The 21,744-nt window shown below is 38.4% G+C and overlaps 1 protein-coding gene across 1 annotated transcript in view; it reads right to left on the bottom strand.

Moving 5' to 3' along the window:
• Window positions 1-21,744, bottom strand: part of LOC121440230 (AF4/FMR2 family member 2-like) — a 496,090-nt gene that overhangs the window by 83,128 nt on the left and 391,218 nt on the right. Inside the window, exon 8 of the mRNA XM_041640968.1 lies at window positions 15,809-15,846. Coding sequence (XP_041496902.1) covers window positions 15,809-15,846 — 38 coding nt within the window. The remainder of the gene's footprint in view (window positions 1-15,808; window positions 15,847-21,744) is intronic.

Below are 21,744 nucleotides of genomic sequence, written 5' to 3'. Positions count from 1 at the left end.
TTCCTCATCTTCATGCCCCAGATCCATACCTCCTCTCTTTCTCTTCAGAAAATAGGAGGCCTCCCAGAGACATCAGCCAAACATGATGTAACAAGATGAAATAAGAGTAGGCACATACCCTCATATAAGGCTGAACAAGGTAACCCAGTAGTAGGAAAAGGATACCAAGAGTATATGAAAGAGTCAGAGACACCCAGACTCCCACTGTTAGGAATCCCACAAGAGGCCCAAGCTATACAACCATATCATATATGCAGAGGACCTAGGTCAGGCACATACAGGCTCCCTGATTGTCACTTCCGTCTCTGTGGGCCCCTATGAGCCCTGCTTAGTTGATTCTGTGGGCCATGTTCTGTAGTGATATTTCATTTGTATTTTAATAAATAAAACTTGCCTGAAAATCAGAGAGTTAAACAACCCTACTGGTCAGCTTTACAGACCAGGCAGTGGTGACACACACCTATAATCCCAGTAGCCACACTAGTTTGCCATAGAAACCAGGCGGTGATGGTGCAGGCCTTTAATTCCAGCCATAAAGAGGAATATAAAATGGGAGAAGACAGCTCTCAGACACAGTCTCATTCTTAGGATTACTCAAGGCAGAATAGCCATTTTTGGACTGAGGTAATGCTGAGCCAGTGGCACACGCTTTACTTTTCTGATCTTCAGGTTGAACCCCAAAATCTGTCTCTGGGTTTTTATTAATCATGTTACAATCTTCTGGCATCCTTGACTGGTCAGGCTCCTATAACCCTTCCTCCTCCTCATCTGTGGGCTTCCCTAAACTCCACCTAGTGTTTGGTTGTGGGTCTCCATATTTGCTCCCATGGGTTGCAAAATGAAACCTCTCTCTGGTGATGATTATGTTAGACTCCAGTCTACAAGTATAGCAGAATCATTAGGAGTCATTTTAATTTTTTTCTTTTTCTTTTTTCTTTTCTTATCTTCTTTTTTTGCCAGTCATATTTGGTTCCACCCCTTGTCTCTGGTTTCTGGCCATCCAAGCAGTTTCAGATATGAGCCCCCTCTTGTGGCATGGGCCTCAAGTTAAATCAGACATTGGTTAGCCACTCCCACAATTTCTGCACCACCATTACCCCAGCACATCTCCAAGCAGGCCAGATTGTAGGACAAAGGCTTTGTGACTGGTTGGTGTTCCAGTTCCTCCACTAAAATCTTGCCTAGTTATAGAAGATGGCCAGTTCAGACTTCATATCTTCCACTACTAAGAGGCTTCGCTAGGGTTACTGTCGTAGATTCTAGGATGTTTCCATTGCCTTAGGTTTCTACCTCACTTCCAAACTGCCCCTCCCCCATTCTAGTCATCTCTCCTACTTCTTTTTTCCTCTGTCCTCCCCCAACACAACACCTCCTGTTCCCATCCCCATGCCCCACCTGACCCCAGTCCACCCATGATATCTATTCTATTTCCCCCCTTCCCAGGAAGGCATGTGTCACCTCTTGGACTCCTTGTTACTTAGCTTCTTAGAGCTGTAAGCACCAATAAACCTGCATTTCTGTACTGTATACTAGTGAAAAGCACTAGAGAACTTATGCTTTCAACAGTATGTTGAAAAATCCTCCTGATTCAATCATTTTTCATGTGGGTGAATTACCAAAGAGATGATTTACTACCTACATACCAAATCAAGGAACACAACTGGATACTTTTAAGAATTAGGTTTAATATGATTGTGTCTAAATCCTTAGAACTTTTGAGCACCCAATGTTTTGTACAAATAGCAAAATGAGAATTTATCATCACATTGATAATTTTGTATAGGCTACTTGATCATCAAAGGGATTAGAATGCATCAAATTTTTTCATCTGAAGGGTACTTGGTATCTTTTAATTCCTTGAAAATCATTCTCTCTACATGTGGTATCTTCATTAATTAAATTATGTTGATTACCGGAGAATTTCTTTCTGTGGACCTGTATAACATCAAAGACAAAAACACAAACTTTCAAATGTAGCAATTTTGTCTTTATTACTCTTTGACCATATTATTCTTTTTTAAAAGAACTATACCTATGTGCAATTTTTCTAGAAGAAAATGTACTTCAAGGATTGGATTTCTGAGTGTTTCACATTATGCTTTCACTTGAAAGACAAATTCAATTTGACATGAAGCTTCATTATGAAGAAACAGTTACATGTAGTGACACTGGTTATTGAAAATTGAAATGAAGTGAGAGAGGAAGCTAACACCAATATGTATGAGAGTTTTCTTTTTTGAAATGACACAAATAACTCAATATATCTAATCATCTCTGCTATAGCCACTGGGGACTGAGCTGTAGTGATATTGCATGAGGTAGACTCTTGATTGCTTGCAACCTAATTATTAAGCCATATGTCACTTAAAACAGTAGGTAAAAACCTTTTTTGCAACTGCTGGATTTTGGGGATTGTTTTTACTCTCTGTTGCTTAAAGTCAATAATGTTAGTAATCTAGACATGAAGTTCATAATGTAAGAGTACAAGCCAGTCACTATAGACTGACAGTTTGGCGTTTACATCAACAGCTGAATGAACTACTACAAGCCTAGCAATAGGCATCAGTCACATCATCTCTGAACATATTTTCTTAGGCTCTGAATGTCATAAGGAGAGAGCAGTTTTTAAAAAAAAACATGAATTCAATAGGGTATTTTTATCCTCTTATTGTACCCTTTGTATGAGAAGCTCAAGGACTAGATTCAATTTATGTTTCTTTGGGTTCTGCAGTGTTTTTCTCTCTTACCCACAAAACTATGGCTTCTGGTTCCCTTGGCAGATGATTCTTCCAAGTTTGTAAAATGAATCATCTTTTGACTACCCATTCTTTAGCTACTAGAGGTAATGTTACCCAAAGTTTGTCAAACCCCCCTCCTATATGAAGTTTTTTTTTATCACTTCTCTCCTTCCCATCTTGCCTCCCCTTGAAGAGGCTCAATATATTCCCTTTAGATAGTCTGTGTTTACACCTGGATTTTTACAGGTGGAGTACACTTCTTAATTTTGGCTTCTTGATGAGATGTGATACACAGTGTCACTCTAGATTCCTTTTATAATAAAAGCTCCAATATAAGCTGGGCTTTGTGGCACTGGCATTTAGGAGACCGAGTCTGGATAGTCAAAATGTTTATATGGTTTAGGCTGTATACAAAGACTGGAATAAAGAAGAAAACCAACATAAAACAAATCCCAGTTGGCAGACAATGATTGATGGGTGATCCCTGCCTACGTTAGAGTGAGGTCTTCACCACTAGATATGACCATCCATCATATCCTCTCTTGACCTTTTACCAAAATGTCCTTCTGTCATTTGAGATCATTTATAGTAGTAGGTCATTATGCAAAAATGTAGTTTTATGCTAAGCATTTGGAGTAAAAGTTAGTGATCCCTATCATTATAATAAAATATTTAATGCTCATGATTAGAGTGACACTTTGAGTTGTTTGGAGGACTTATTGTTTAGTAGGTCAAAAATCAAAGTTAATTTCCCTGATGTGACTAGTTTTTAACATCTTACTTGAAGAAATACTATTGAATGAGCTGCCTGAATGAACAGAAAATTGGGAACCCAAACACTTCTAGATTGAGTAACATGTTACTGACACCAGAAATGAGTTCATCCCCATACAAAGTTTTCTCTGAAGTTATGTTCCTCACCCAGAGGTAATTTTTCAATAAAATCAACTTTCATTATTTCAAGCATAATGGCAGTCCTTGAGGAAATAAATCAGGTAATCCAACACTAAAATTCTGCACGAAGCAAACTTTACTTTGTAGGTTTATTTTCTAAAATATAGTCTTGCTTGTTAGTATCCTTTGTACACTTTAGTGTTAAGTACAGACATTTTACCCCATCATTGATATATGACCAAAGCTTTGAATGGCTTACATTATTTATGGAAAATTAAAGAAATCTTCTTTAGTTGTATAATTCTATAGTGTTATTTCTTAAACCCATGCAACTAAATACATCTATGACCTGATTTGTCAAGTCAGGATTAATAGCAACTCCAATTGCACTAGTTACTTGGTGTCATATAACTTCTGTGACTATAAGCCAAAGAAAAACATTACCAAATGTCTCTTCGCACTGTGATAGTAAGCTAAGACAGGAACAAAATAGGGAAGAACAAATATCCTTCTCAACTCTCAGAAAGAGGGCATGAGTGTTTCTGTGTTGGACTTGGCTGTTTTATGTTTTATGTCCTGTTCATTTCTGAACATAAATATGGCCTTTCAAAAATAGTATATATCATGTATCCTCTATATCTTCATGATTTCGCTTTTGTTTTCTTATCCTGTGTGATAAAAATTTGCCTTGGCTTTCTTGGAAATGCCTAATGATATCAAACAAAACTGAAATTGCCCATGTGGAACCTCCATCCTCCACAGTGAGAAAGTGGGGACAGAGCAAAAGAATCACTTAAAAATGCTTACAGAAGTAATGAAAAGTACTTACTTGTACGGCACTTGAAGTTTTGTGGAAGGAGAGTATAACAGCTTAAATTAAGGATATCTCCCATAGACATATACTTGAATTCTGAGTCCCTAGTAGGTGGTGCTGTTTGGGGAGCTTTTGAAACTTTTAGGACAGGAGCCTTGTTGGAGGAAGCATGTCACTGTTGACAGGCTTTAAGAGTACATGCCTTGCTCCACTGTTGTTTTCTGCCTCTGCTTCTTACTCCTGTTAGCATGCAATTCCTATGGATACATCTTTCTCTGGAACCTTAACACAAGAAATTCTGAAGTTTCTTTAGGTTGTGATTTTTTTTTATTTATTTTTTGGTTTTTCGAGACAGGGTTTCTCTGTGGTTTTGGAGCCTGGCCTGGAACTAGCTCTTGTAGATCAGGCTGATCTCGAACTCACAGAGATCTGCCTGCCTCTGCCTCCCAAGTGCTGGGATTAAAGGCGTGCGTCACCACCGCCCAGCAAGGTTGTGATATTTTCAAAACAACTAGTTATCTAGCACCATTTATGTTGGAGGGACTATTTTAACAATGCTCTTGCTCAAGCTTAATGCCCTCAGAAAATTCCCTTTTCAGGTATTCTTTCAGACAGCAGGAGAGCATCACTCTTATTTTGAACTAATAACCACATTATTACTCTGATCACACATTTCAATGTCCATTGTTCTGATTTGCCATCTTGGACAGTTTTCAAATGTTGAAGCCACATCCTAAATCTATCACCTATTGTCAAAGACCAGGAGAAAATTATCAGACACGGTTTGATTGTACTTTCCATGGGGCTCCATCAGCAGGATCTGTACCAGAACAATATCACTGCAGGGAGGGCACAGATACTCTCTGCTCTGTCGCCGCAAAGCAGCTCTTATTTGGGGGTTAATTGAAAACAAATACCATGCTATATTTAAAACACTATATGAACAGATCATTCTACAGTGCTTAGAAGTGATAGTTCTGTTCCCTTTTAAAATGTCTACAAACTTGTTCTAATCACATTAAATCCCTTCTTGAAAATAGGTAAGTTTAAACTATATATGATTATATTGTGTGTGTGAAGTACATATGCATATACCTAAAGCAAGTACATTATGAGCATCATTGTTTAAGTACCACATGTTAATCAACTGCATGACTGGAACTCTACAACACTGTGTAAATTCAATTTTAACCTAATTTAAGTTGGAAGTAACAAACATCTCAAGGTAGTAGAGAAGAGATGCATAATGCATGTTTCTACATGCACTATCCACAGGTTTCCAGGAACTCATGATGTAGTGCATGATCATGCAAAAACAGAAATGGTATGAATGAATTCCATGACTGCTATAAATTTCATAGTACTTTCCTGTATTGTCACATGCATTATGAACCTGCTCAAAGATAAGCAAAGAAACCCACTAAAATTTTCTGAAATATTCTTCAAAGTATGCAGAATCTACTTGTAAGAACATGGTACAGAGAAGAAGCAAAAATACTTAAAATTTTGGTCAGGATGAGAACTGAGAGAAAGGTTTCAAAGGGCTGGGGAGAAGACTTATTTTCTGCATAAATTTTCTGCATAAATGGACTGGAGTTTGAATCCCCTTCACCAGCATGGCACCCAGGTAGGCATGGCAGCTTGCTTATAATTCCAGGGCTTAGGAGGTGGGGACAGATGGTTCCATGCCAAGCTGGTTTGTTAGAAAAGTCAAATCAGCAAGCTTTGAGATCAAGTGAGAAATGCTGGCACAAATTTAAAAAGTGATTGAAGAAGATACATAATGTCAACTTCTGGCTTCCACATGCCCCTGCACACATTTGCACATACACCTACACACATATTCTCACTCATACACATGTGGACTTACATCACATAAGAATGCATAACACATAAACACACAACACACAGAGACACACACACACACACACAAAATCCCTGAAATTTTCTTTTAGTCATGGTTGTCTCTTCCTTTCTCACCCTCAGCAAAATTCTCTTATTAGTCACCATCTATATAAACATATGTGTAAACATTGAATTGTAATGACATGCAGTATGCCACAGTTATAAATTCTTCAAACAAAATGCTTTCCTGTGAAAGAATTAATTACTTTTTTACTCCAAATATTGGGTTTGTAAATAACTGATATTAGTTTAGGTCAGAATTTTAAGAAAGCAAAAACTATTTGTTTCCTATTTTAGTTTCCAGCTAAAATGAGTCATGTCTTTAGTTCTTAGTCCTACAAAGAGTAAGCGATTGCATAAGAAGTTACTACTTCAGTATTTTGACTTTATGCACACTTTGTGGTTGGTGGATGACGAATTTACTGTTTGGAGCCTTATGCATAGCTATCATAGATATATGCATCATTTCCATAGGAATAAATAGCCCCACTATGCTTATGGATATTTTTCTGATGAAAATATAATCCAAAGAAAAATTATGTCTATGAAAAAAATGTTTTCTAAACCTGAAATATTACTGTTATATGTCATGACTTATACCATATTTGAGTAATATGGAAGGAAATGTATGGAGAGATATCAAAAGATTAAATGTTAGAAAACATTCAAGACTACATGAAGCTGCAAGGGATCATCTGGATACTTGGGAAACTCCTACATAAGCTGACATTTACCCAAAAGTCTGCAGAGGATTAGTCAGATAAAATCAGACTTGATGTCTATTTCTTTGGAAGCCATTTAAAAGGGGTACCTTATAACCCCTCCTTAACTCTAACCTATAACTCTGTACAATAAATTAATCTTCAGATCTTAGTTCTCCACAGTTCACTGTTCTTCACTTAAACATCGAAAGTAGGGTGCACATTTTGGGGTTCCAGTACCATGGCACTTGCAACTACTCCTCTTATTTTTTCTTTCCTCTAACTTGCAGTGTTTTCTTCTTCAGCTGTAGAAAATGGCTTCTCTCATAAGCAGCCTCTGAGTACCAGACGTTGCTTGCAGCACAGCACCTGCTTTCTTCCTTTAGTGCTTTTTGAAAGCCTTATTTGGCTCTCTTGAATGCCTTGTACTCCCACAGTTTATCAGGGGAGTCCTGCTGTGACACAGAGAGCTGCTTCCAAGCACTTTCTCAGTCCTTCATCTGTATCCCCACAGGATGCTGCATGAACTTCAATCACAAACCCAACGTGTTTACATTTCAATGGAATGATTTGTGAATTTTCCTACCAGAGGGTGAGGATTGTCTGGGCCATGATCTCTTCTGACTTATCCCTCTAGAAATTGAGTTAGGCATACGATAGCTACATAATTAACATTTGTTAAAAGAACAAAGTTATGTGGCTTGCCTGAGTTTTTAACCGATCAGCTATATGACTCTGGATTTTTGACAGTTTTCTCAAAGGTTACTGAACAGGATCTGGAAAGACAGCTCTGCGGTTATGAGTGTTTGCTTCACAACCAGGAGAAGTGGAGTTCAGATCCCAGCAATCATGTAACAAGCCAGACATGTCATATGTGTCTGTAACAACAGATACATGGGAAACAATGCCCTCTTCCTTTGTCTGTTTTCATAGGCGCACACTCATGAACATATGATCATGCAGGAACACACATATAAATAAAATACATTGTAAAAGAGAAGATGGCAAAATGGCAGTGTTAAAGTATAATCCTCAGTGTAACTGATGCACACCCAAACTAGAACTGACTTATGTGAACAACAGTACACGGAACTGTTGATTTCTGTCTGTGCAGAAAACACTAACAAGTATGGCAATAAACTAGTATATGAATCAGTAAAGGAGTATTCGATAGGTACGCTAAAATAACCGGGTCAGCTCAAAACAACAGGTATAATTTAATAATTGAAAACAGGGAAACTCACACGACCGGAGTAAAAGTTCCAATGTCCAAACGGGTCAGGTGAACACCAAGAGTGAGTGCACCTGGATTTCCAAGTTTATCTACCTGGCTCCAGGCGGCCACATTGTAGCCAGATGTGATTGGCTGAGCTTACCCATCAAATCAGGACTTATTATAACCAAAGAAAAGCCTAAATAAACCTTTTAGCTGTGCTTGCCTTTTTTGACTTTATTAGTATACTTTCTAGTATTACTGTAGATAACACCTCTGTTGTATGGGCCTGGAGGTAACAATTGCCTAGGTTACTTTTTAAAGACTTCAAGGTGGTATCTCAAAGTTGTTTTGATTTGCATTTCCCTGATTGCTAAGGAAGTTGAGCATGACCTTAAGTGTCTTTTGGCCATTTGAACTTCTTCTGTTGAGAATTCTCTGTTCATATCAGTGCCCCATTATTTAATTAGGTTAATTAGCATTTTAAAGTCTAGTTTCTTGAGTTCTTTATATAAATTTGGAAATCAGACCTTTGTCTGTTGCAGGGTTGGTGAAGATCTTCTCCCAGTCAGTAGGTTGCCTTTTTGTCTTAAAGACAGTGTCCTTTGCTTTACAAAAGCTTCTCAGTTTTAGGGGGTCCCATTTATTTAATGTTGCCCTTACTGTCTGTGCTACTGGGGTTACAACTTTGAGATACCATCTTATACCTGTCAGAATGGCTAGAATCAAAAACATCAATGACAGCCTTTTCTGGAGAGGATGTGGAGTAAGAGGAACACTCATCCATTGATGGTGGAAATGCAAACTGTGAAACCACTTTGGAAATCAGTGTGGCGGTTTCTCAGGAAATTCGGTATCAACGTACCCCTAGACCCAGCAAATACCACTCTTGGGAATATACCCAAGAGATGCTCTATCACACCAGAAAAGCATTTGTTCAACTATGTTCATAGCAGCATTATTTGTAATAGCCAGAATCTGGAAACAACCTAGATGTCCCTCAACGGAAGAATGGATAAAGAAAGTGTGGAATATGTCCACATTAGAGTACTACTCAGTGGTAAAAAACAATGACATCTTGAATTTTGCATGCAAATGGATGGAAATAGAAAACACTATACTGAGTTAGGTAACCCAGACCCAAAAAGATGAATATGGTATGTACTCACTCATAAGTGGATTCTAGACCTAAATAAAGGGTATTGAGCCTATAATATGAGATCCTAGAGAAAATAAATAAGAAGGTGATCCCAAAGAAAAACATAAAATTAACCTCCAGATATTGGAAGGAGACAAGTTTGCCAGGCAAAAATTAGAAACGTTGGGGTGAGGATGGGGTGGGGGTAAGGGGAAATGGGGAGAAAAAAGTGAGAAGGGGAGGATGGGGAGAGCTTGGGAGAATGGGATGGTTGGGATGGAGGCAGGGTGGATATGGGAGTAGGGAAGTATATATCTTAACTTAGGGAACCATTTTAGGGTCGGCGAGAGACTTGACTCTAGAGGTGTTCCCAGGTGTCCATGGAGATGTCCCCAGCTAGATCCTTGGGCAGCTGAGGAGAAGGAGCCTGAAATGGCCCTATCCTATAGTCATACTGATGATTATCTTGCATATAACCATAGAAACTTCATCTGGCGATGGATGAAGCTAGAGACAGAGACCCACATTGGAACACTGGACAGAGCTCCTAAGGTCCAAATGAGGAGCAGAAGGAGAGAGAATATGAGTAAGGAAGTTAGGACTATGAGAGGGTGGGGCTGATCTAACAGGAGCTCATCAAGGCCAGCTGGGTGATAGAGCAGGTGATCAAACCGGATGACAAGGAGGGCTGATGAGAAGCCAAGGACAATGGCACTGGGTTTTGATCCTACTGCATGTACTGACTTTGTGGGAGGCTAGTCTGTTTGGATGCTCACCTTCCTAGTCCTGGACAGAGGGGGGAGGACCTTGGACTTCCCACAGGGCAGGGAACCCTGACTGCTCTTTGGACTGGAGAGAGAGGGGAAGGGGGATGGGGGGAGCGGGAGGGAAATGGGAGGAGGGGAGGAGTTGGAAAATTTTAATTAAATAATAAAAATAAAAAAAGACTTCAAGGCCACTCTTGTTAAAAGCACCAACTCTTTATTTTGTGCTTCAGATGCCCAGTAGTGACTAACACAGGATGAAACAGCTTAACATCTAAAATATCCTATCCTGTACTGTCCTGTCCTATCCTATCCTATCCTATCCTATCCTATCCTATCCTATCCTATCCTATCCTATCCTATCCTATCCTATCATGTCTCCTTTGCTATCTTAACCTTTTTGGGGTCAGATACTGTCTGCCCAACTCTACACATAAGCATATTTACATTATTTTTTCAAAATATCTCTAATCTCTTCCCTTTCCTTTCAAGGTTAAAGATGTCAAGATAATAGTAACTAAGATACTTTTAAGATTTGCAATGGTAAAATGATAAGCAGATTGATAACCATCAAGTTTTACCAGATTATCAGGGGTTTTCAACAATCATTTCTCTGGCTCTCAGTTATCTCCTCTGAGATTTTACAATTTTACTCAAATATTGGAGGGAGGGGTTCCTGGAAACTTGATCAACTTTTTCTAACTGTGAGGAAAAGTTCTGAAATCCTTTGCATCCAATTGTAGCTATCCATACAGCATAAAGACCATTTATTTTATATATCTGTTTAGAGAAATAATTTTTGCTATCTTCTCATTAATTGACTTTAACCACAGCTGATTGGAGATTGACTAGAGATTTATAAAGACCAATGCTGTGGGGTTTCACTGTTAAGGTATGAGTGGACAGGGTACACAGCCTGCCTCCCTGGTGTGGCACGTTGGAGATTGCAGGTAATTGCCTATGCCATTCAGAGGGAATGATGCCTACGTGTTCCTTATTCTCAATGGGGGATGTGCCAGGGGATGTTTGTAATTCAGGAAATTATTTAGAATGTGACTGGAAAAGAAATACAGAAGATATTTTATGGTTTTATGATTAGAGTTTTCTGTACTTTCCACAGGACCTTTGAAGATAGTGTGCTTACTTCAGGTATTCCCACTAGAGACTAGATAAGATTTATTAGAGCACTGGGTTTTTCAAACTACCTATAGAGACAAGGATTTTGAAATACAGACTTAATTTTCCCATTCAATATCCCATGATATATTATCCCAAGTAAGTATGTTCTTTGGCCAAACACATTTTGGAAACTCTTTGTAAAACAAATCTCAAGAGAACTGTCTACAGGACTTCTCTGATCATACATTATGTGAATACGCACAGTAATGCCCATCTATGTGCTAAACCTCCATAGTGCTGTAATCTTTTTGTTCTAAAGAAGACAAACCCACAAGATTAATGTTTGTCAGAACCCAGTTGATAACCCATTGTCTGATCACTATGAATGAGACTGATGAATTCACTCCCAATCTTCATATCTGTGATATGCATATATGCAAGAGCATTCAAAGTGAATCTCTGAAAACTTACATAAGGAATCATTTGAGAGTATCAGCCCAACATACTTAGAGCCACACTTATCTCCAACAGAATAAACCTCTTTAAACATATAATTATATGGGTTCTTGTCCTTCAATTCTCAAATATAGAATGTATAAATGATAAATAGGAAATATACTCATGTGTGTGCACATAAACCAAATAGACCTCTTTAAAAGTATAATTATATGCATTCTTGTTTTCCAATTCTCAAATGTAAACTTTAGAAATGATGGATGAGGATGTGAGTCTGTGTGTGTATGTCTGTTTAATAAGAGTTGATACACACACACACACACACACACACACACACATATATATATATATGTTTTTAGCATGCACATGGTGCTTCAAACTGGATTAAAATGATCTAGAATGAGTATACTTATAAAACAAGGTTTTAAGCTTTTGTTTTTATTAAAATATGAAGTACCATATGAATAACCTTGCTGAGATTTGGAGCAAGGAAGGACAAGTTCAGTTTTATATGTTAAGCTAATGTCATCCCTAGGACTTGAACCCAAAGGTCAGTGTCTAAATGATTAAAGTACTAATTGATGGTTCATGTTCATCACAAGATAAGAGCCCTTCAGTGTTGTTTGTCTCTACCATGCTAATTTCTCTCACTTCAGTTTTCAAATCTGCCCTTCACTGTAGACATTTCACCAGGCAGTGGAACTCTTTGTGCCCCCTGCCACACCTCAGGCCAGTATCTTAAACCAGTAGTATTTACACTCTTGATGCAAATGTTTCTACTTCGCCCTTTCCACCCCTGACTCCAACAATACTAGATCTCCTGAAAGCTTTTTCCTTGATTTATCACTTCCTGCACATCAGAGACGTCCATCACATACACACTCTCTCTTCTATTTTGTTCTTTACAATAGGATTTTTATCACTGCTACTGGAGGCTCTGCTCCTCAAGGGTAAGCATGGTGTCAGATTTTCTTTTAGATCTCAGCATCTGTCACATTTCTTGGAACTCTGTAGGTCTGTAGGTCTTAAAGAAAAATATCCATTGTAGAAATTAATGAGTAATATGCAAACAATGATTAGGAAAGTCTTCCTGGACATTTGCCATTTTCAATAATGAAACCACCATATCTAGAAGACATATCAGTTCCCAAATAAAACTGTAATTTTATCATCCCAGTTGATTCTGACTATGATATGTGAATGACAGCAACCATGTTCTGCAATGTTGCTAAAGTGTAAATGCAGGAGAGAATTTTATGTTTTCCTCTCTCTTTTTATCCCTCAACAAATGTCAACCTCAGTTAGATTCAAGTCTACTTATTAGTGCATGGAGTTTAGCCAAAAGCAATTCACATTTCCAGAAATATACTATCACATATGTCTTAATAACAGAAAAGTAGATTTTCTTTTTTTCAAAAATGTATGTGATAGGTCACACATATGGTAGGAGAAATCTGTACATCTCTCAGTCGTTGTTACGATGACAACCGTGGGGATGATTGCTATAGCACTTTAATATACAAGTGAAAGGCTCTTCCCTAGCACATTACAGAGCTCTGATTTTACTGCACCTATCAAGTTTTGTTGCCACTGTACTTCCATTATACAGAGAAATCACCCAGGCATCTCTTGCCATGATTGTTGATCTTAGGAACGGTCAATGGAGTTTTACCCTAGAAGTAATATTTAATGGTCAAGTTAAGGTCTTTAGTATATATGGCGATATTATGTGCTTACATTCCTTAAACATGTATATATGTATCCTCTTTTATATAGAATATCTACTAATGTTTACCATAGTGATGAAAGGAGCTTACACCCCGGAAAGTGTTGAAACTAAATTGAATGAGTGGCTGAGAAATGTAAAGAGGAAATTGAGCAAAGTTAGTGGACCTAGTCAATAATTTATTACCACCCCAGCAATTGTTCATGTAGCCTTAACTAGATCTAAAGATAACATAATTTCAGAAAACTCATGTGATCTTTGAAATGTGAAAGACTAACAGTATTTGTAAGTGAATATTCATTGCTTATTAGGTGTTATTGGCCTATCATGGATCACCTACTCGTTGGATGGTCAAAGAGAGTGAGTGGCTTTGTTTGTAATAAGAACTAGTTGACATATCAGTTCCAGGAAATCCTGAGCACCCAGTAATGGCTCAGTAAATGTCTACTCCATGTTTTAACATCTGCTCTTCACATTCTCTATCTCCTTTAAACAGTTTAAAGAGTCAAATATTAGGTAGACTCTGCATTGTGAATTAATGAAAATCCACAAAAATGTATAATTTCAAGAAGGGTCAAATTGGGCTGGAGAGATGGCTCAGAGTTTAAAAGTACGAGCTATTCTTCCAGAGGTCCTGAGTCAATTCCTAGCAACCACATGGTGGCTTACCACCATCTATAGTGAGACCTGGAGCCCTCTTCTGGCATTCAGGGGTATATACACGCAAGCCGAACACAGCATATCTAATAAATGAAATAAATCTCAGAAAAAGGGGGGAGGAATACATCTTTAAAAGGAAGGGACAATTTTTGGCAATGACCAGACAGAGAACTGGCCTTACTTTCTGGTTATTAGATTAAAATGTAATGCAGCCAGCCCCTCACAGAGACAATGTGCTGTCCAGTACATGTAATGGTAAAGCTTGGACTAATTTCCTATACGAATAGCTGAACGTGAGGAGCAAGTTGCCACATTAAGGGCGAGATTTATACTCTCCTATTCTTTGCCCTACCCCTTATGACCTGAACCACATATGTGTATGCAACCAAACTGTGTAGTCTGACTGTGGGAAAGAACATCACTAATGGACCACACAGGGATTAAGCCCTAGCCCTGCCCTCATTAGCATCATCCTCTAATCCTCAGAACTGTCCAGATACAGGCTCACGGTGGAAGAGCTGTCAGTGTAAACAGATGGAAAAGAAGCCAGGGTTCAGAAATGAGTCTAACCTCAACCAGACAAGATTAAAACTCAGCAACTAAACTGGCTTCCCCACATCCCAACTGTAGAGGGCCCTGCAAGAGCTATGGACAGAGAAGATTCTGTTGACTAAAAACATTAAAACATGTAAGCATAGTATACAGTACCTTTAGAAAATGTATCAGAGTTTATATTTAATGATATGCTAAATACCACCTGTATGTTCTGGAAAAGCTAGTTCTCTCACACTACAGAAACAACTTTCTTATTCTTGACATAGCTGATCCATTCTCCAAGAACTATAAAAAAATCAATGCATTTCCCATTTCTGTATTTTGTACTAACTATAATGTAAGTTTTCTGGCATAAATTAACACATACTCTCTAGACATGTGATATTCCAAGACCTATAATAACTGAGTAAATAGAGCAAGTCCTTCCTTGGCCATGTCGCTGATAAAAATGGTATACATCATAACATTGCAATCAGGTGTGACAAACCCAATAGACAAGACAGCCATTCCTTTTCATTTAAAAATCTCCCTTCTAGAAAAGACAGGATGCCTAATGTATCCAATATTTAAAATAACACTGTGTGGCTTGTTTACGATTTTTGTGTCTTACAAAAATGGCTTAGTAACTGTTCTTTGTTAGCACCCCTCATTCAGTTAAATGTATTTTTATGAGCTTTTTATTAACAGAGTAACTGAAGCCTTGATGGCAAAGTGCAAACCTCCCACGTGGCTGAAGATCACTTGGCACATGTTCAGACATTTATGTCTCTGTCATAAGTTCAGGGTTTGCAATTAAATATGTAATCTTTTCAGCATAAGAAAAAACTCAAAGGCTTGAAGTAGTATGCATTGAATATGATTATAATAGTATTTGGCAGCTATTCATGATGGCACATATTAATTTATGTAAACTGTATAAACTTGGGGCATTTCCTCATCAGGGTCGCATGGAAAACTAGAAGCTGGTCGTTGTTCATTGGAGGGTATTTGTCCCCTGTGTTCTATTTTGTCTTTAAATTGTCATGAATAGAGATAAATGAAAACTACACATCTTATATGACCTCAATTTCCCCCATGCACAGAGTTCATTAAAATTAACAACTTAAACTACTAAAAATAACTTACTTCACAGGATTATTCTTAGGTTTTGCCTTTTCAACAGCCTGCAAATAGAGAGAAAAATGCAATTAGACAATATTAACAGGCATAATCTTTGCAACTAGTAACCAAAACATCAAGCAATAGAAAGTTAGCAAATGCTTTGTAGAAACTTTAGGAAAGAACTGAAACCAGCTCCCATGGATAAGCAGTGATATAAATACCAATTTTCTTCCCCAGAGAAGGTGTTTACTTGTCCAAGCACAGGCAAGCATTGTTAGAGCACCTGGCAAAGTTCAGCAGGAGTCATGAAAGTGGCTCTTGGGTGAGCAAGCCGATCATCCCTTCCCTACCATTAAATCTAACTTTACACAATGTGGGCCTGATTGGATTGAAATGACAACATTGAGAGAAGGCTGCAAAACATGCTGGCTCCATGGCAGGGGTCATTAATATTAACATTCTTCTCAACACCTAACCACACCTACACCATGAGGAAAAGGACAAAAAGTTACCCCAAATTCCTTTGAGTAACAGACATTACAAAAGCACAAGGAATGCCCACATTCTGAGATTAATTTCCTCCCCTGGAACCTTTAGGAAAATACACACCAAATCTCAAAATGAGGACATTTCTGGGCCACGTGGCCTGAGTCACCTTAGACATGGAGACTGGTTCCAGTTTATTGCTGAACCCATTGATCTGTGTACAGTCCATTTATCATTCATGAAAAGAGCTAGTGATCTTCACAGTGTATTAGAAGAAACAACTCTGATCATCTGTCAACAGCCCTCTTATGTCTGTTTCCCTCTCCACAGGGATTTCATCTTCTTTGATTGTTCTGGAATTAAAATGTTGCTAAGCAACACAGCTGGGGGCACTGATGGCAGAATGGCTAGAGTCTATCAAACTGTTTAAGCACCTGGAGGGCTTGAATGATGATTTTTTTCATATATCTGTAGCATAATTATGTAATCAGAAACAAACTTGCACTCTGCTAGATTGTCTCAGGCTATCAGAATAGCATTTAATATGGAGAGCAATGAAACAGCAGTCTGACCACCTTCAGGCTTGTTCAGACACTTTAAAACAATATCCATTAGGGGACCTTGTTTGTGAATCTTGAAGTGGGCAGAGTCTAAGTGGAGGAGAACAGTGCTGTAAATTAGAATACCGAGGCAATCATTTCCAACAGTGCTGCTCTCCCACCGCACTTGACATTGTAGCTAATCATCAGTGAGATTCAATATGTTGAACTCAGCTATGTCAAATCCATGCATTCAATAGCCGTATACAGTTCCCAACTTTCAAATATTACTGTTGGAAATCTAAGCTTGTCTTGCTTATTAAGTCTTGGGATCTGTCATTAGATAAACATCTGCTAATATTCTCATCACCTGTGCCTGAATTTGAATTTTAGCAAGTTCTAGAATAAGAAGACAGTTAGAAAATGAAGCAACAGGTAAAAATGAGGAAACAAGAACTATGTGTCTGGCTTCTCCTAATCACCTCTCTGTAGATCTAGGACTTGTGACACCATTCCTATGCAATCCATGTAGATAAAAGGTGTTAACACTGATTACCATGGATTCTTCCAGATCAGATAGACAAGGAGGAGAAAGATGCATATCACTGACCTTTCCTATGGTACTGACACTTATTTAGTCTGCAACGGCATGCACAGTCCCCTCTGCTGTAAATTCCCTTCCCTTCCCTTGCCTTGCCTTGCCTTGCCTTCTCTTCCCTTCCCTTCCTTTCCCTTCCCTTCTCTTCCCCTTCCTTCCCCTTCTTTTCCCTTCCTCCCCCCCCGCCCCCCATCCCCTTTCTTTGTGCTTTCTCTCTACCTCCCCCCTCTCTTGTCCTTGCTATTTCCCTCTCACTCTCTGTTGTACCTCCCTCCTCCTGCTTTCTCCAGTTTTCCCCTCAGAACTGTCTGGTAAGGAATAAGGTATGGTAGTCAGATGAAAATGCATCACTGTGGAAATCATATTAATTCATTTTTTTACAATTAAAATGCAAGCAAGTCTGTTCTAGAAGCTGTAAGTTATCATCATGTAGTAGGCACTGTTCCAGCAGTTTCTCTTGCTTGATGTGATAAAGTGAACATGGCACTGGCAGGAGATGTAGAAGGCAGAAATCAAGCTGACAATGCTAAACTCAGCTTTGATTCAGAGACACAGTTTTTTGAAAATGTCTTTTCTTTCTTGTTTCACAGCTGTCAATCATAGCCATTTATTTATTTATTTATTTATTTATTTATTTATTTATTTATTTATTTATTTAATTGCTGTTCAGAAGCCTTATTCTGATACAGGCCAGGTTCTTTGAAATATATGCCATTGTGTACAGTATTGTAAGAATATTACTTCATTCAAATAATATTTTTTTTCCTAGATTGTTTGGCTATTAATTGGAAATGTCTATTCTTAGAGGTTCTGTTTTTCTTTAGAAATGAACTTACAGACATTTAAATGTCTCACAGTTATAGGCAAATATACTCACGTCATCCTTTGTGACCTCATGGGGGAATTTCTAAACTAAATGGTGACAGGGAACCTATGTCAGATGAGACATGGCTCGCAATTTATATTCTCCACATTTGCTGTAATGCAACTTTGTTATAGGCATTGATGAGGGATTGTAATACTAAGGAGATGTAGAAGAAAAACTTAAGCATATTTTTGGATGCAAATTATATGTGCCTTTAAGGCATAAAAGAATTATTCTACAAAATTTACAAGGAGAAAATTTTCTCCCTTGAAATGAGCAAATGTAAGAAGACAATCTCACACTCCAGATACATGGGGAAGGATGAGAGACATGATGCCAAAGGTAAATTAAAAGGAAATGACACAGTGTAATTCAGCAAGCATTAAGTCATAGCTACATTTAAATTTAAAAATATGCATTAAGATAATTCAAATTGATTGGAAAAATGAATAGTCGACAGTAACAGTTATGTTGCTTTAATTTATAATGTCTGTATGTTTTAAAAAACATACATTCTCCTATTTTGCATCATATTTCTGTTGTATGATATATATCTCACCAAGGAGGACATTCTCATGTAAGGAAGAATAATGAAAGAAAATTTTAAGGATTATTTTCAAGTAAAACATGGTGAGGGTTAGCAAGCTGTACAAAAGTGCTCATCTTTTGACGTTCTCCCATATACAAATGAGTTAGGTTTCATTCATAGCCACCTTGGACTACCTGCAGCCAGTGGATCACAGGTTGGACCTACCTGTTAGTACAAGAGCAAGGTACTGTAATATTAATAAGCTGGGTTGTGGTTTTGGTTTTGCTACGTATGGTACTAGCAAGAGACTAAAATCTCTAAGTCCCATTTTTTCTCATTTTGAAAATGAAGACAATCACATGATCCATCAGTCCCAGTCCAGCTTGCTTTGGTGAGCTCCCATTAAATCAGCCCCACCATCTCAGTGGGTGTGTGTACCCCTCGTGGTCCTGACTTCCCTGCTCATGTTCTCCTTCCTTCTGCCTCATTTGGACCTTGGGAGCTCAGTCCAGTGCTCCAATGTGGTCTCTGTCTCTATCTCCATCCAACGCCAGATGAAGGTTCTATGGTGATATGCAAGATATTCATCAATGTGGCTATAGGATAAGGCCAGTTCAGGCACCCTCTCCTCAGCTGCCTATGGAACAAGCTGGGGACATCTCCTTGGACACCTGGGAACCCCTCTAGAGTCAAGTCTCTTGCCAACCCTAAAATGGCTCCCTTAATTAAGATATCTACTTCCCTGCTCCCATATCCACCCTTCCTGCATCCCAACCATTCCATTCCCCCAAGCTCTCCCCAATCTTCCCCTTCTCTCTTCTCTCTCCCCATCTCCCCTTACTTCCACCCCACCCTCACCCCCGTGCTTCCAATTTTACTTGTCAATCTTGTCAACTTCCAATATCCAGGAGGATACCTATATGTTTTTCTTTGGGTTCACCGTTTTATTTAGCTTCTCTAGGACCACCAATTATAGGCTCAATGTCCTTTATTTATGGCTAGAATCCACTTATGAGTAAGCACCTACCATATTCATCTTTTTGGGTCTGGGTTACCTCAGACTCTCTGAATGTGGCTGACAATGAGGGCTGACTGAGAAGCCAAGGTCAATGGCACTAGGTTTTGATCCCACTGCATGTACTGGCTTTGTGGGAGCCTAGTCTGTTTGGATGCTCACCTTCCTAGACCTGGATGGAGGGGGGGGGGGACCTTGGACTTCCCACAGGAAAAGGAACCCTGACTGCTCTTTGGACTGGAGAGGGAAGGGGAGGGGGGAGGGAGAGGGAAATGAGAGGAACGGAGGAGATGAAAATTTTTAATAAAAAATAAAATATAAAAAAAAGAAAATGGTGACAATCATACCTGCCCTTTATATATCAGTGGCCATTGTTAGCATTCCACATTGATGGCTATGCTCAGAACTTTGGTATGCTAAGTAAATGCATGCACATCATTTGTGAGTGCTTTACATAAAGGTGTTAGTGTATTGAGTTTCGTGGTAAGATTGTTTGTGTATTTACTAAGTAGTGGTCAGGTAGATGTACCAAACATATGTAGTTACTGCAATAAGGATAGAAATACCACTATCCTGCTTTCTCCATATCAAGAATATTTTTGAGGTGAAAATAACAGCCCTGTCTAGAAAACATTATTAACAGAAGACTCTGAAGAACTGAGGAGACATAATGAAGTAGGTGAAGGCCTTCTAACATTTCATAGTTATGAATCTTCTAGGATTCTTGGAGCTTACTGGTAGAACACTCTGGGACCTGGAGGTAGGTGTATGGGTCACAAGTAAGTCTACATACCACTCAAATCTCTCTCTCCTTTCTTTTCATTCCTTTATTCCCTCCTCTCTCTGTGTGAAACCTAGGATTATCGATTGATCCTTCTTGTTTTTTGACTCTTGCTACAAAGCCCAGTCTAGCATCAAACAAGTGATCTCTCTGCTTCTGCCATCCAAATGCTGCAATCACATGTGTGTGCTGCCATACCCAGCTTTCTGAGCCCTCATTTTCAGGTTATCCATCCTTCAGAAATCCCTCATTCTGCAACTTACACTATACGGATGCTCTAAACTTTCTCACTAACGCTCTATGCCAAGAACATTGAAAAAGAACTATATTCCAGGATGAAGTCACTTCTATTATTCTAAGGAGTGTTTATGAGATGAGTCCTATCTTATTACCACCATTGTGCTATCCAAAGTATCCTGCTAAGCAATCAATTGATTTCTTCAGGATGGATGATGTGGACAGACTGCTAACTGCTAGTTCATTAAATTTGCCTTCTTAAAACTAAAAACTTACTCTTCTTTTTATAAAGAGAATCCAAGTATTGTACTGAAGCTAAAATGACTCATACTGCATCACAAGAAGCACATAATGTAGAGTTCTCACCATAGAAAGGAAAAAAATGAATTACAGTCAGTGACTACCACCTGAACTCCATCTACTAGAGCATATATAACATTTTGAGGAAGAAAATGCTACATATAAGCAACTTAGAAAATATGTTAACCATCTTCTCTGTAATGTTGCTTTCCCAATATTCTTTATAGTAATTTTGACTCTGTGGCTCTGATGAATTACCGTTCTTGTCCACTAAACCAGAGAAAACCTAGAGAATTGAGGTAGGGGGATTTTTCAGAAGGAAGGCTTCAATAGTTACATCCAGAGTTAAACATTACTCATCTGTGGTTTATAGAAAACAAATGTAATGCTATATATTTTCTTTATGTTGAGGTTGTCAAAGAGAGCACTCAGATGGCCTGGAGATATTGTACCAGTGGACACATTTTGAAAGGATATGTATTCAGGTACTGCTTTTTTCTGTAATAAATAATAATACTGTCAGTAAAACCTAAAATATTATTTTATTAGTATTTCTGTGCATAACTTTTACTATCCCACTTATATGCTTTTCTCTCACTCTACACACATG

The sequence above is a fragment of the Microtus oregoni genome, unplaced genomic scaffold (genome assembly GCF_018167655.1).
Source record: "Microtus oregoni isolate MIOR12 unplaced genomic scaffold, Mior012 000067F_000, whole genome shotgun sequence".
NCBI lineage: Eukaryota > Metazoa > Chordata > Mammalia > Rodentia > Cricetidae > Microtus > Microtus oregoni.
Note: the sequence above shows the minus strand (reverse complement) of the source record. Positions and strands in the feature narration are given on the sequence as shown.